A 15,641-nucleotide genomic window follows, 5' to 3' on the forward strand; every position below is an offset into this window, starting at 1 on the left:
TAGTAATGTAAAAGTAGTAATGTAAAAGTATGTATGATGCCCAGCAATGGTGGTTTCTGTGACAAGAGGTTCAAAACAGAAATATCCTGGAATCCTAATGCTGCAGAGCATGTAACAAAACAATAACAAACCATCATAGTGTAAGTGACAGCGTTAAGTATCCATCAGTGACTTCCTCACCTTCTTTGCTGAGCCTCACGGCTTCAGCGAGGCAGTAAAGCTGTTTCTCGCTCTTATCCAAGGACGAGTCTGCGTCAGAAAAAACACAACAGCCACTTACAACAAACTTTGGGGCCATGCGTGGAGCCATGCTGGTCCGAGACTGGCTATCAGGTTAGCATTAGCTGGCTTCCTAAATCAAGTGAAGCTGTCAAAGCTAACAAACTTACAGCTGGACAGTTGAGGATATCATTACTGCACGCGCCAATGGTACAAACTCTGCGGTTAGCTTCGCACACGCGCCTTTGCAAGACTGTGAAAGCAACCTATTAATATTGCATTTCGTAGTAATATTTTTTGACAGTTACTTTGCTGCGCTTTGACAGACCCTGCATGGTGGAGGAGCTTACTCAACTCAAACACAGGCAGTTGGACCACGCACTTCCCGACAGTTTGTCCGCAAAAACAACAACGCTACCGACGTGCGAACTTACTGTCAACAAAACGTAATTTAGCCGCACTGACGAAGGAAGACCAAGGCTCGCAAAGGAAGGTATCCGGACTTGGTATTTGGCGATCCAGTGTCGCCATTGCTCTTCCTTCTTGTTGCTTTGCTGAGAGCCGTTTTTTCCTCTCTCCTTCGCACGCAGCAGGCGAAAAACGAAAGAACGAGATATAGTGACGTCGTTGTCGGTGGGCTCCGGCTTGGTTCGGCATCTGTCGGAGGGTTTGGATGTTGAGCTACAGAGAGGGAGCATGTACAAGTTCAAAAGTTCAGTATACATAGCCTACTGTAGTACCTCTTTATATACAGTCTCTGTTACATACAGCCTATTCATATTATACAGATTTCTTACTGTAGGGCAGTTATACGGTTACATTCTGTTGCATTAGAAAACATTATAAATGATCTTTTAATTAATAGCATTGGGTAACATAACGGAATGCCGTAAAAAACAAATGATAGTGTCAGTTATTTACAAGATATTAGTGGACCTATTAACTACAAAGACAGGAAATGTATCAATAGGCTATCTGTCTGGTATTTGAATTCTATCATAAAGAAGGGGGATTTATTGTATGCTTTTGTATAACAAAACCTATGTTTATGGGGGGATGTTTCATTCAACAATTCTTTGCCAGGCATTTAAAACTATTTTGTAGTGATAATAACTTCACCTCATCCAGTCAATATTGCTAAATGTCACCAGTAAGATGTAAGATCAAGGGGACATTATAACGAACTGATCCATCTACCTGTTGCTGTGACTGTAAATTTTAAGACCATACCTTCATTATCCACTAAAGGTAACACTATCTGCACTGTTAGCCTTAATTGGTCTGGCCTTACTAACAATGGCACAGGCAATCCTTAGTATATAAGGGATCTATGCTATCTACACTGTACTGAAAAATGGTGGCAATTGGGCATTTTGTAACCTGAAATAACTGTATAATATTAGACCTGGCAGGAATGAATATGTAGACAAACTCCCCACTCTAAAAATGTACCAATGCTAGATTTAAATCTCTCTGCTTCATTAAAAGGAATTAGAGTACTATAAGGGGTTACCAGGGAGTTGCAAAGTAATGGTAATAATGGGTTTTAGAAAGAGGAGGTCAGACCCATGAATCATATTATGGTTTTAGTAGCTCAGATTATATTTTAAAGCTACAGCTACTGTTTAATTTTGTGAATAGCAAAACCACTGCAAAGAAAACATCTACATAACATAACCAGTGGTTCCTGAAGTGGGGACCAGGGATAACCAAAGGTCTTTCAGAGAGGTACAAGGGTTCCACAGCTACATTTATAGTTTGAGTTTAATAGAGGACATCATTGATTAAATATGTCTGAATTCTCTGGTCATTATACAATGATGTGCTAGGATGTGCAGCGTCTCAAAGTGGCCCAGTAGGTCAAACTCATTGCACTACATTGACCTCTTGTGGCTGAAAACAGAACTTGCATTTCAAGTGCAGTCAGGCTCGATCAAGGTGGATTGTCTCCTTTTCAAGAAACATGATTTATCCTATTATGACGACTAACTGATCACTTAAATCCAACTTGTATTCAACAGATGAACAGCACAGCAGTTCTATGGTACAATTGCATGGTGCTTGACATCTAATTTGAGTGAGAAAACCAGAGAAGGGTGGAGATACAGAGGAAATGGCAGCCTGAAATGAGGGCAAGGAAATTACTTTCATTATAAATACACACACACACACACACACACACACACACACACACACACACACACACACACACACACACACACACACACACACACACACACACTTCTCTCCTATTTCTCTCTCTCTCTCTCTCTCTCTCTCTCTCTCTCTCTGACACATACACACAAAGGATGGCTCAACCACAATGTTGTGTTTGTTTCCTGCACAGTGACCATTGAGGTCACAGGACAAACCAGGAAACACAAAGTACTATTTTTTTGTTTCGTCAAAGATCATAACAATGGTTTTGGGTCACAAACACTTCAGCGTCTTCAAATGCTTTCACTCTTTTATTTAACCTTCTAGGTTGTTTTTTTATCTCACCTGAGCAGTTGAATCCAAACAAAACTGTACTTTTCCCCCCCAGATGTTTAAACCTGCACCATAAAATCTTCTGTTCCACACATGACCAGGTAGAAAATGTGGAGTGAAACTAAAGTTGAATAGACATTTTGTAAAATTGTTTGGCTTTCATATGGGGGCATGACATAAAAGTCAAACGAACACACTCACAGGCAGAGTGCATGTATGTGCACTGCACACATACAACCACACACAAGTTTGCGGATGGACAGGATGTTTATGAAAAAACTCATTCATTTTTATTGAAAAAACAAAGGTACATTGAAATTGTGCACGTCACAGACTGTGTGTCTCTTGAATAAGAAAGTTTGGCAGTTTAAATGCATATGAATCATTGACAAAGCTATAGCTAGTTGGATGATGATTACAAGAGTGCAGAGGCATAACCAGTACACCACACACATACTCATTTAATGTTGCTGATCGACAAAGTTAAATGAATTTACATCATCCTGCTTACATTTCTAGTATATCAAAAAGCAATAGATACTACAAAAAAAAATCCTTCAAATAATCATCTACATATGCTAAAAAATGAAAAATAAGACAAAGAAGTGATAGTTTATAAAACACAACATCAGCTCACTGTTTGGTGTCTCAAGAAGGATTTTTAAAAACTAGACAATCAAATAAATTGGACTGTTTTAAACAACAAAATAACTGATTAACATCACACAAAGATATGGAATAAGCTTAAACAGGGAAGAAAGAAATAGTGCTTTGGCAGAGTTTTATGTTTAACAGTGATGCAAAAAATTGATGGAAAAGTCACAACTATATTCAAAATTTCAACACAATCAAGGAAGGATTTAACCTTCATCTGGTACCCTAGTTGAGACTAAAATAAATCAAAGCCTTCGGCCACAGAGGAACTGAAAGATCTCAAACTTTGGCTGCAACATTTTCCTGAAATAATTAAGTAGCCAACTTTCAATCAAGTATTCTTTGTGGATTAACACTCTCACTGTGCTTTATAGGACATCATAAAAGCATATTAAGCACCATATGAGCGACTGTGCATGTTGTGATAAGAACATCATACACTGAATGTACAAACTGCCTTCCTGATATTTGGGTTGGAGGCCATTTTACACAGTCTATGACAGTATAATGTCTCAAGGTTTAATATATCTAACCTGTCTCCTTGCCTGCACAGATGTACCTTAAATTCACCTCACCAGTGTGCTTCATTAAAAGAGGAAATCTCTACACTAGTTTGGTAAATTAATAATTCTAGTTTAATTGTTGATATATTGCAGTACCTGTTTGCCACCAGTAGGGGGGACAATGGGCTAACTGTGAGAGAGCTTATGAATGAAAGAATGAATGAATATCTGAGTGAGTCATTTTCTAGGTACACAATGTGCTTTGAAACTATAACATATACAAAATAGGAAAAATATGCAAATGCATGGCTCAATTTCAAGGCCAATATCAAATGTATGCAATACACTGTATGTCAATAAATTCAAATGAACGGTGTGATAATATAGTAGAGAGTGTTATGCTTCAACGTGCACTACAGACAACTGTCTCACCCTCTCTGTTACACTGAAAACATTGATCACCCGGGGTGGCTGTGGCTCAGGTGATAGAGCGGTTTCCGATCTACCAATCGGAAGTTCGTTGGTTCGATCCCCTGCAGTCTACATGTCGAAGTATCCTTGGGCAAGACACTAAACCCTGCGTTGCTCCCGTTGCTGCGCCATGGGTGTGTGAATGTGCATAAGTGTTTATCTGATGAGCAGGTGACACCTTGTATGGCAGCCTCGGCCACCAGTGTATGAATGCCTGTGTGAATGGTGCTTTGAGTAGTTGTTAAGACTACTACTTACATTATCCTTATTGCGGCAGATGTTAAAAAACCTTGCTCCTGGTGGTTGGTTTTATGTTTTATAGACAAAGAGACAAGCTCAAAGAACCTTACATTCATCAGTATATAATAAAGCATAATACATGTAGCCATTGTCCTAAAAATGGACCAGAGAAATGAGGAAACCTCTCTTCCTAGATGTATAGTATATAAAACAGGTAAAAAATAAAAATAACAAAGGCTAATCTACACATGAAACCTTAGTTAGAACTCCTTCTCTTCGTCAAGCCTCCTCCTGCTGCAGGGGTGCTTAGGCCTTCAGAGGAAATCTTTTGGGAAATTTACATTGCTTTTAGAACTGTTCTCAGTTCAAGTGTGCAATGATTGTGAGAGGAATGATATGACATTTTGGATTACAAAACAGCTCTATGTACTACCTACAAAGTTGCTACTGTGTTGATAAGGTCCAAATCCAATAAATATCCAAATCCATCAGATTTTAAACTGACCATCTATACATTTATCCTTTATTTTTTCTCTCTTTGTCATCTTGTATCATCCTGTGTATGTGTAATAATGTCTTTATGCAAATTGTGTCTGCTCTGTTTGTGCTGTGTACATGTATGTGACTGTGTATATGTGTTGCTTTATATTGTAGATGTTAGATGGGTGCAGGGACCTGTTGCCTTCCAGGTCCAGGCTGAGAAGAGAATTTCTGGGAATGCCAACGGGTCTCCTTGTACACAAACCAAGCGTTGCCTGCCCACACAAACATGTTAAGGTAGCCAAACACCTGGAAGAATGCAGACAGAAAAAAAACCTACAGATTAATATTACTTATTAAAGCACATGTAATAAAGGAGGTTTCTTATAATGTACTGTAAATCTGTGATATTGTATGTGATGAGCGATGATACATAAAAACTCTAGGGAACAAACAGATGATATTTTGAAACTTGATGGGTTTGATATTAATCACAAACCCACACATTCATGGACAGTTTTAGGACTTGCACTGTGGTTACATTTTTGTGTTCATTCCAACAAATTTGCTTTGGCCTTGTGACACAGAAAATGTTAAGCAGACCACAGCACCAGTGTCCGAGGAAAATCAAAGTGTAATTGCTCAGTGTCTCATGACTGCGAGTCAGGCTGCTTAATTTTTCTGCTTAAATCTGCAAGCGTATTTAATATAAACCGAGTGGGATGGGACACTGCCACAATCAATAACTTTGATTTTATCCTTATAGAAATATCCTCTCTAGTGGCCAATGATTTGGATTTCATCATGGAAATTAACGACAGTTGAAGTGAATTCTGACTGATATTAGTGTAACCAAACTCTCATTTCTAAAGCTGCTCTGTATTTTTTCTCACCACAGAGATGTTGAGGGTCCGCAGGCTGGCGAACTCAGTGACCTCACAGGTGATGTTGCTCCCCTTGCAGACTTCCAGTGTGGCGCTGATGCCTCCGGTGTCCGTGGCATCCTTCACATTCTGCAGGCCCTTTGCCCAGGCTGATGAACACACCAGCCACAGAAAGACCAGGATCGCTGTGATCAGAAAGTCCTGGAAACGAGGACTGACACATCAGCGCTACAGACAGAAGCTACAAGTGTCTCGATTACAGTGTCTATTGGGAAACAGACCAGCAAGATCAATACTCACAAAAATGGGTCCAAAGTCAGAGTCCTTGTAGACGTGCATGTAGCCTAAATATACCAAAAGAGCCACCATACTATACAGAAAGCAGACGATGGCGATGCCCACAAAGAACTCCACTGAGGAGGCTGAGTCTCCCACCATGTGGGTCGTTGTGACAGAGTGGTTACACACAGTGGCGTTTCCCTCGATGAGCGGGACCTGGCTTAACCTGACCAAGATACAAGATGATTTTTAGATGGTAATTTCTTCAAATTCAGTACTATAATGAATTTATCATCCATCTGTGCAGGTGGCGCTTTTGAAATTAATTATGTAACTGATGATAAGTGATATTTTAAACCTGTGCCTGACTTAAAAAAAATCACCAAAATGTGTGTTGTGATTCTCACCTAAATGGGTAGTGAAAGTTGGCAATGAGAGTTTCATTCGTGCCATCGCCGCAGAAGAGAGATATGATGTTCTTCCCTGAGTATCCGCTACAGCATCCGAAAGCAAATATGGCCGTGAGCTGTTTGGACAGACAAGAGAGGGGGACAGATTGGGGAAATGGTTGAGTCTGATGTAAGAAAACCCTGTTCAGCTTTGAAGAAATAATATCAAAATCAAGAAACTTAAGATATTGGAGATTTGTTTAAGAGGAGGGGAAGATATTCAGTACATTCTTTCTGATAAACCTACAATGCAAAACACTAACTATAATACAGCTGCAAGCATCAATGAGGGTGCCAAGCAGTACTTTAGCAGGAATGGCGTTGCCATGGCATGAGCAAGCACTCACAGCAACTTTGATGGCAATTGGATAAAGAATGGCTGAGATATCAGCTCATTTACTTTGTTACAGTGCCCCTAGAGGCCAAATTACACCAATGTCCTTGTGTGTTCTCACAATCAAGTGCCAAGTCCCTGTACCAAGTTTGATTTCAATATGTGTAAGCGTTGCTGAGATATGAGCCTACTTCCTGTGATTATAGCGCCCCCATAGTGGTCAAAGGTCACCAAATTTATTTTACGTCCTCGGGATTGGGTCTTGAGTCCATGTACAAAGTACGGTGTCTATACGTAAAAACTTTGCTGAGATATGAGCCTACTTCCTGTGATTATAGCACCCCCTAGTGGTCAACAGACTCCACATGTATTGCGCTTCCTCAGGATTGGGTCCCAAGTCCACGTACCAAGTTTGGTTTTGATACGTGAAAGCACTACTAAGATATGAGCCTACTTCCTGTAATTATAGCGCCCCCATAGTGGTCAAAAGTCACCAAATTTCTTGAGCCTACTCCTCCTCCTCCTTGGTCAGGAGTCCAAGTATTGATATTGGTTTTGATACGTGAAAGCCTCCCCGAGATATGAGTTCACTTCCTGTTTAGCGGCTTCGCCGTCGATTTTGACTGGCTGTGACAGGCAAACGCTTTCGAATATCAATACACAATGGAATAACTTTTGTGCGGCTTGGTCTGAAGATCATCTGTGTCAAGTTTCGTGAAAATCTGACCAATTTTGTGACCTGTGAAGACTTTTTAGTGTTTTTGATCAAATCCAATATGGCGGAAGGTCCAACGTGGCGGATATTGACATTATGGGGTGCATTGAGTTTGGCGTCATCCAAGGATTCCAACTATATCTCAATGTTCAAAATTGGGCATACGGTTCAAAAGTTAATCGCATTGATGCAACACCAACTTTGACCCATTGGTGGTGCTAGACTGCCTGTGGTGCAGACCTAAAGCTTGGTGAAATTAATTATGGGACTGTCCCGAATCAATGTGCCAAATTTCACAACTTTTTACTGTACGGTTCTGTGAGCTGCCATCGACTCCCATGGCAGAGAAAAGATGTGTAATAAGGAGAATCACTATGGGGCCTTGCAGCTTCGCTGCTTGGCCCCCAATTACATTGGCTGGTAAATGGAACCAACATACTAATCATAATTTGATTATGATCCTCCCGACATACCTGTCTATACTCTTGGAAAATACAGTTTGAAAGTGTGTCACCAGAATTTCACACCCGCAAAAAAGTTGGCACCGAAAACATAGCATCAGCAGTAAAGAGCCAGAGGGATTAACAGATGGCCAGCATTTTACTCTAACAAACAGCTGAAAATAAAACTCACTACTCAACTATTTTTACAAGATCAGTTTTCTTATATTTGTTTTTCTCTGATAGAAATACCCAAATCCAAACCAAATTTTTCAAGAACACCTTTATTTCTATCTTCGTCTTCTGTATCATTTTAAAGGTATTTTAAATATTATAAAAAGTAAGATTTCCATGTCTTTTTTTATTATAAAGCACGTCGAGGTGCTATATAAATACTGTGAAAGTAAACAAAATAATCAATTCACAGAGAAATGCTGGCACACTTATCACTCGTGCCTTTAAACGAGCCATCAGGTCTTCCATACAGTTGTGATGTCACAACTATATATCTATATAACAGAAACAGAAACCGCGACCTGCACGTGTGTCAGTACCCGATCCGATCCACCTGCAAAGCGTCTCCTAAGCAAAGAGGTTGAGTTGGACCATGGAGTGAAAACAATGAAAAGTACGCTCTTAGAGTCTGTCAACACACGTTTCAGTGAGATCTAGTCGGATCCTCTGCACTTCATCGCGACTGTACTTGATCCGCATTATAAAGACCATTACTTGGATGCGGAAATAAGCAGTGCGCACAAGAAATGATCCAGGCCGCGATGGATGCGGAGAACCCACGTGGAGACGGAGACGGAGCAGCGCCCAGCGCAGGAGGAGATCAGAGCGCAGAAAAAAAGACTTGTCTCTCTGCACCAGATGAGGGGCATGCACCCTCGTTGTCTGATATGTTCAATGAAATCCTGCAAGAAAGTGCCTCAAATAATAATAATAATAACAATAGGTAAGCTATTCTGTTCTTAGGCTACTATATACTGTATGTGACTATCAGATTGTAGCCATATTTCTGCTAGATATTTTTTTAATTAAACTTTAATATTAATTTATACAATTGCAATGCCTTGATTTTAGTAAAGTTAGTACACAGTCATAGCCATAAATGCAATAGTACTAATAATTGGCATAATTTATTTTGGTGTTTCGGTTTTCGGTCTTGGTTTCCTCTTTTTCGGTTTCAGCCAAGAATTTTCATTTCGATGCATCCCTAATAGATATATAGGTAGAAAGTGACACTCAGTGCCGTTACATTCATTCCCCGGCTGCAATAACGGCACAGCGACTCCGAGAGCACAGATGTGGAAGACCTGGAAACCTTACATTACATTACATTACATTACATATCATTTAGCTGACACTTTTATCCAAAGCGACTTACAATTGCTATATATGTCAGAGGTTGCACGTCTCTGGAGCAACTATGGGTTAAGTGTCTTGCTCAGGGACACATTGGTTGATGTATCGCAGTGGGAATTGAACAGAGATCTCCCACACCAAAGGCATGCGCCATCACCACCCCACAAACACTGACCAATCAGAGCACACTAGGCTTTTTCAGGCGGGGGCCTTAAAGAGACAGGTCCTAAAACAGAGTGTTTCAGACAGAGGGTGAATACAAGTATATTTAGACGGACAGTATGAGAAAAATAATGTGTTTTTTGAACATTAAAGCATGTAAACATGTTCTAGTAGAAACCCAAAATACAAGTATGAACCTGAACATGAGCATAATACGGGACCTTTAACATTTGCTGCTGAAGTCATCCAGCAACACCATCTGTTAAAACAGCAATACAAGTTTGGTTTTACATACAGTACATGTATGGTTTGAGAGATGATTTGGAAGACTTCTCACAAATAAAATAAAATGTGACTTGCATGGCCGCACTAATGCTGCTATTCAGCTCCTGAATTATTTCGTGCAGGGGCAGAAATCATCTGATTCAGTGTGTAGGCCATGTGATGCTAATACTTTCCTTAAAACCAACACATACTAAATTCTTTTAGTCAGGCTGGCTGCTGCTAAGCTTCACCCTCAAGCTGTAGTAGGCAGATCATATTATTCGAGGGTATTGAGCTCATACAGACTCTCACTGATATCGCTTTACTCAGACTTCATGGATTGGATTTGTTTATCTCAAAATATGTCGTTAACAGTTTTCACACAGTCTTGACATGCATAGCTTTATGTCTCTGCCCATCATCAGACATCCTCACTGAGCCTTCCAGTACAACAGACAGCTGTGCTACAGTGCAACACTAATTCAAAGATTTAACATCAGAACAGAGGAAACTGTACTCATGCAGTTAATCAAGTCAAGAATCTAGATGTCTATAGAATCATGTTGTAACATCCCCGTTTTTTTTCAGAAACATCGTAAAGCTGCATTCATTTCTTTTTTTGGCAACCCGGGGGCAGCACAATATGCTGTGAACACAACACTGACCTAAGCTAGCAAACAGTGGCTTATTTGCACATCAACATGTAGCAGACACAGAGCTACATTAGCATTTGTTTGGAGTTGTGTTTCTGGCCTCCGGACTAATGTTAGTCTAATATTCACTCTACTTTTAGCGTGTTTAACAGAAATATGTGAAACTTTAGCTGCCAAATGCTCCACTATGTTCACCAGCTAGTTGCTGAGTTTGTCTGTCTCTAAGGTTAAGATGATCTTTGTCCCCTTTGCACTGCAACACTAAGGCTGAAATGTGGCATATAACATGTCAGAAAATCCCCAAAATGAAAATGAAAAAAACGTAGATTATGAGAATTAACACTTTTAAGGCATTTCTGTTATAGTAGACCGCATGCAGTGGACAGGAAGTGGATTACATCATATGACAAAGGAATGATCTTTGACTCACACCCTTACATTGCAAAGTAAGGACACGCACCATTGTCTGTTCATCTATTAGCACATTTAAAAAGAAACACTTTTAACTGACCTCTTAAATTCTGTTTCATCAGCACAACAGTATCACACATACGCACACCCTTGAAAAATGCTTACGACAGGCCATCTCAACTTTTGGTCTTTAGCGTCACACCACAGGACCCACATGCATTGCCACATTTAATGTACATCTACACACACCCACACACCTCAAGGCCTCTATCCAGATGTTTCTCCAGATGTCACTGGCTTCCACTTCCTGTTTTTCTGGCTACACACACCACAGTAAGCTACTTCTCTCACATTCTTGTTGCACTGATTCTGTCACTCTCCCACTACGAGGTCATGGAGCCTTAGCATGAATAACTGTAAAAGCCAGGGTGGACCAAACACACACACACACACAGACACACACACACACACACACCTCGACATTTTAATTCTTTTGTTTATGTTCACTTTTAAACCGAGCATAAACACTGTACTGCACAAACACTGTCAGACAGTGGGGAATTTTGCTTCCAATATCACCCTTTAGTCCTAATGAAGGCTACAGGTGGCACCTTCTCTAAACATGGCGACTGCCAAAGACTGTGGACAAACAGCTGCCAGTACTTTATCACAGACATCCAACACATCTGCAAACCACACAGCACACATTATGGACATGGCAGACACTGCCAAATTAAAAGCACAGGCAGTATCTTATAACCAAACCGCATCAGCAATTTGCACACATACAGTAGAAACCACTCACAATATGTGACAGAAGTTCAGTTACAAGTTCCTGTATGCAATGCAAACAATGAAAAGTGGACATGAAGGAAAAAGATTGCTTCTGGTTAGAAGGATCCTTTAGCTTTAAAAATAATAATAATAATGATAATAAAAAAAAAAGATGAATATCCTCATCAATCTGAAATATCTTGTAGGAACAGAATAATCAGCAGTGTTCTTACACAGAGGACATTGAGTCCAGGTCAGTCCGACCAAAAACCATGTGTGCCCATTTTGTCACTGGGTTTCCTTCAGAAGCCCAAGAAACCTGTTTCTCCCTCTTTTGGCAAAGATACCATCACATCACCACAAGTCCAAAAAGAGAGAAATATCTTAATCATCGTTATTCAACATGTTGTGTGAATGGGGCAGCCTCGTAGCATTTGTTACTCCGAACCGTTGTTCTGGTTTACTATTACGTGGGCGATAATATCGAGGGAGGTATGAGGGTTTAGGCTAAACCACTCATGTGTCAAGTAAACTAATTTCCATTTAGATGACTCAGATGTTTACAGGGTAAATGGACATCGGGCGACAATGTTGGACTTTAGACGAGGCAAACTGCTCGTCCAATTTCACGGGCAGCGGTAGTGATGAACCATCTGTCACAACTCTAAAATGATATCATCAACTTGCTGTTCCCATTCAACTGCTGTGTTAAATATATGTCCGAAATCCACAGGCCAAACACACATTCACTGCTGCAGCCTGAAAGCAAGATATACAGTATTTAACATTCATTATTTAAAAGGGTTACATAAGGCCAACGCTGTGTGACACACACACACACACACACACACACACACACACACACAGTCTTGTCCTGAGTCAGATGACTGGGTGTTACTGCAGCTCTATAGCTCTGTGTGTGTGTGTGTGTGTGTGTGTGTTTGTGTTATGAGAAAATAGAACAGCTGAGAGAAACTGTAGCTGAGTTTACCCCTCACTGGATTCCTCTGACCCAGTTGTGTAGAGCAAAACTGATTACTGGACTTTCCATGACAAACTGTTGCATGTCCTCTCATGATATACAACCTGGAGTGTATCAGCAGCCAACTGCACAGTTATTCAGTGGTAAATTATTGCTGAGAGATGCATTAATCTATAACTGTGTCCCCTGAAGGACAGGCCCATGCAACCAGCAAAATGATCCAAATGCGCTGGACATACATTAAGTGAGCTGAACTTTACGTCAGCCAAGTTTTCTTTGTCAAACAGTTTATCTTCACTTTCAATCTAGGAATCTTAAATATCTGGATGTATTGTAGTAGGCTAGGCATTAGCAGGCATGTCAAGTTAAATTGATTTTTTTTTTTAGAAAAAGGCCTAAATTATTGTGATAATCGGCGTATTATTGGGTATTAGGGTGTTTATTCCTGTATGATAAACACTAACACTAACACTAACTAAGTTTAAGCTTTATTTATTAAATTACTACATGCATTTTATTCATTCTTGTAAATGTAAAAACTCAAAATTGATAGGCTTTTATGAATGTCTGAAAAAAGTCATGGTCATGTAATATGTTTGCAATCTGCCCGGGATTAGGGATTTTTCTCAGGAGTGAAAATCGCCGGGAAAAGGGAAAATCCAAGGACCAAGAAAAGGACTGAACCTCCCTGTCCTCTGGGTATGACACACATACAAACAGACACACATATTTAGTGTATACATCCAACTTACCCACTCCACCAGTTTGACGAAGCCCAGAGGCTCCTTCAGCGGCGACAAGTTCAGCCGAAATCCGGTCATCATGATTTGTGCTTGATCCAAAAATCTTTATCCAGTTGTTCCTAAACTGTGGATGTTGGTCAAACAGGGAGGAAAAAGGGGAGTTGTTTGACAGAATGACGTGGTTTTCCTGCCGACGCTGCAAAAAATGATCAGCCAAGGTGTTTAAAAGTAACTTCTCCAACCAAACTTTGCACTAAATCACATCTCTGCCATGCAGGGGAGATGATTCGACACTTCGAAACTACAGTTTAACGCGTTTCAGGAATCTTTAACAACAAACGTCAAAGAACAAAATAATTAGCGTGGATATTTTTTGCAGTGTAACTTGAAAAACGAGTGTCTAGCGCTCCACTTGGTGATGCGCAAAATACGCAGGCGATGTCGCGGATAAAGAGCGTAAAGTGTGCCAAATTACGCGTTGCTTTTGGTGGCGTCATGTGTATTTAGTTACAGGAAAAAGATGCTAAATGAAAAAGCGTGACCCTTTCTGATGGGTTCAACACTGTTGCAAGACAGTTTTGTTTTTCGTCTACCAAACGATATTATAAAATCCCTCAAAGAGAACTTAACAGACATGCAGCTACAATATAAGCCATGAATTATCATGCACAGTAACACCAGGAGACTAACGTTACAGCCCGAGTAACAAAAGATTGTTGTGTCCTACTTAGTTTTCATTGGCTCCATCCGCCATAATTCGCAGAATTATCCTCCTTGCTGAGTTTGCAGTCGCTGTGAAACGCCTCTTTGGTGCTTAATGGGTCATATGACTCTCGGCCAAGAAAAAGAAAACCTCAGAGACGAGCTGCAACTGACCGAGTTAACATAAAGGGTCATTTCACAAGATTACTTGATAAGGGTACATCACATGTCTAACGTGAGATTGTTTGAATCCAAATTTGTTAAAGGGGAGCTCCACCGATTTTACATGTAACAATATGTTTACTCATGATAAGTCTGATGATAGAAATATCGATATTCTATGGATTGATTGTATTCACAGTAAGTAGAATGATATACTGTCTATATATTTTTTTCCCTTCGGTCTAGTTCTAATGAGGAGAACTACTAAGCCTGTAATAACAGTTGTACAATGTCTTCTGTAGCTCTAGAGGAGCTTTTCAAAGTCTGGAAAAACTAACCCTGATGACATCATCTGAGTTATCTCGATTTAGGGTTGGAGACTTCAAAGTTTTAACACAAAGCTTGCATTAAAAACTGGGCGGGGTGGGCACCCACATAGCTCAGTTGGTAGAGCGGGCGCCCATGTACAGTTTACTCCTCGACACAGTGGCTGCGGGTTCGGCTCCGACCTGCGGCCCTTTGCAGCATTTCAGTCCCCCTCGGTCGCCCCCCTTTCATTTACTCAGCTGTCCTGTCAATAAAGGCCTAAAAATGCCCCAAAATAATCTTTAAAAAAATAAAATAAAACTGGGCAGGGTGTCGTTTAAAATATTGTTATATTAATGTTCATTAGGCAATGAGGGCCAAATTAAAGATGCTATTTTATTGCTATTTATACTTCAGCCTCTAACCCTTACCCTGCCTCGAAGCAAGTCCAACCAACTGTATGGAAATGCAAAACTGCTACTAACCAAAAGTGTTATTGTGAGACAGAGCTGAGATTTATTCCTCAAAAACAGCGGCATTTTCTTTTGGGGATGATTTTTTTTTTTTTTTTTGTCATGTCTGTTAAATGGAGCGTAAATGGTTAAATGGATGGATGGATGGATGGTCTGTTAAATGGAGGATGTGTCTTAACAACAAAAGCATACCAACACCAAGCAGACTTGTATGTTGAAGACAGACATTACATAGAAATGCTACTTTAAACTGCTTGAATGCAGCTCTAATTGTAACAGAATTACCAGTTTCCTGGAAAGAAGTGTGTCAATTGGTACAATCATGGGGGAAATAGCAGCAGGATTAAATCTGTACACTTCCAATTTATTCATTTCAATCATCTACAGAGTATTTTAGTTGCTTCACAACAGGTCAGCTAAACATGCAAACGTGAAATTTGTCTACAGACAAGCAAAAAATTCAACCAATATGTAAAATAAAGA

General features: G+C 40.1%; 2 protein-coding genes across 6 annotated transcripts in view; both read right to left on the reverse strand.

Annotated features, from left to right (window-relative positions):
* The window catches only part of atxn7l1 (ataxin 7-like 1), a 32,364-nt gene extending 31,565 nt beyond the window's left edge, over positions 1–799 (reverse strand). For 2 of the 5 annotated variants that reach the window (XM_039792003.1, XM_039792005.1), the window contains exons 1-2: positions 654–799; positions 181–249 (exon numbers count right to left, since the gene is read on the reverse strand). In XM_039792003.1, the coding sequence (XP_039647937.1) occupies positions 181–249; positions 654–750 (166 nt within the window). In that variant the 5' untranslated portion in view covers positions 751–799. Of the gene's footprint in view, positions 1–180; positions 250–389 lie in introns of all 5 variants that reach the window. The other 3 variants (XM_039792008.1, XM_039792006.1, XM_039792009.1) reach the window with 2 other exon arrangements.
* A 2,177-nt stretch (positions 800–2,976) lies between these two features.
* sypl1 (synaptophysin-like 1) lies at positions 2,977–14,345 on the reverse strand. Its single transcript, XM_039791363.1, has 6 exons — positions 14,243–14,345; positions 13,525–13,639; positions 6,628–6,746; positions 6,242–6,446; positions 5,951–6,142; positions 2,977–5,366 (listed from the first exon to the last, which is right to left on the reverse strand). The coding sequence occupies exons 2-6, from the start codon at positions 13,594–13,596 to the stop codon at positions 5,235–5,237; spliced, it is 720 nt and encodes a 239-aa protein (XP_039647297.1). The 5' UTR covers positions 13,597–13,639; positions 14,243–14,345; the 3' UTR covers positions 2,977–5,234.
* Between the last annotated feature and the right edge of the window lie 1,296 nt (positions 14,346–15,641).

The sequence above is a fragment of the Perca fluviatilis genome, chromosome 23, assembly GCF_010015445.1.
Source record: "Perca fluviatilis chromosome 23, GENO_Pfluv_1.0, whole genome shotgun sequence".
Classification (NCBI taxonomy): Eukaryota; Metazoa; Chordata; class Actinopteri; order Perciformes; family Percidae; genus Perca; species Perca fluviatilis.

Coding starts and splice junctions, on each gene's coding strand:
- sypl1 (XM_039791363.1), bottom strand. CDS start 13,596: ATGATGACCGGATTTCGGCTGAACTTGTCGCCGCTGAAGGAGCCTCTG. Junction 6,747..13,524: donor TCGTCAAACTGGTGGAGTGG/GTAAGTTGGATG, acceptor CTGTCCAAACAG/CTCACGGCCATATTTGCTTT. Junction 6,143..6,241: donor CTGACTTTGGACCCATTTTT/GTGAGTATTGAT, acceptor CCTCGTTTCCAG/GACTTTCTGATCACAGCGAT.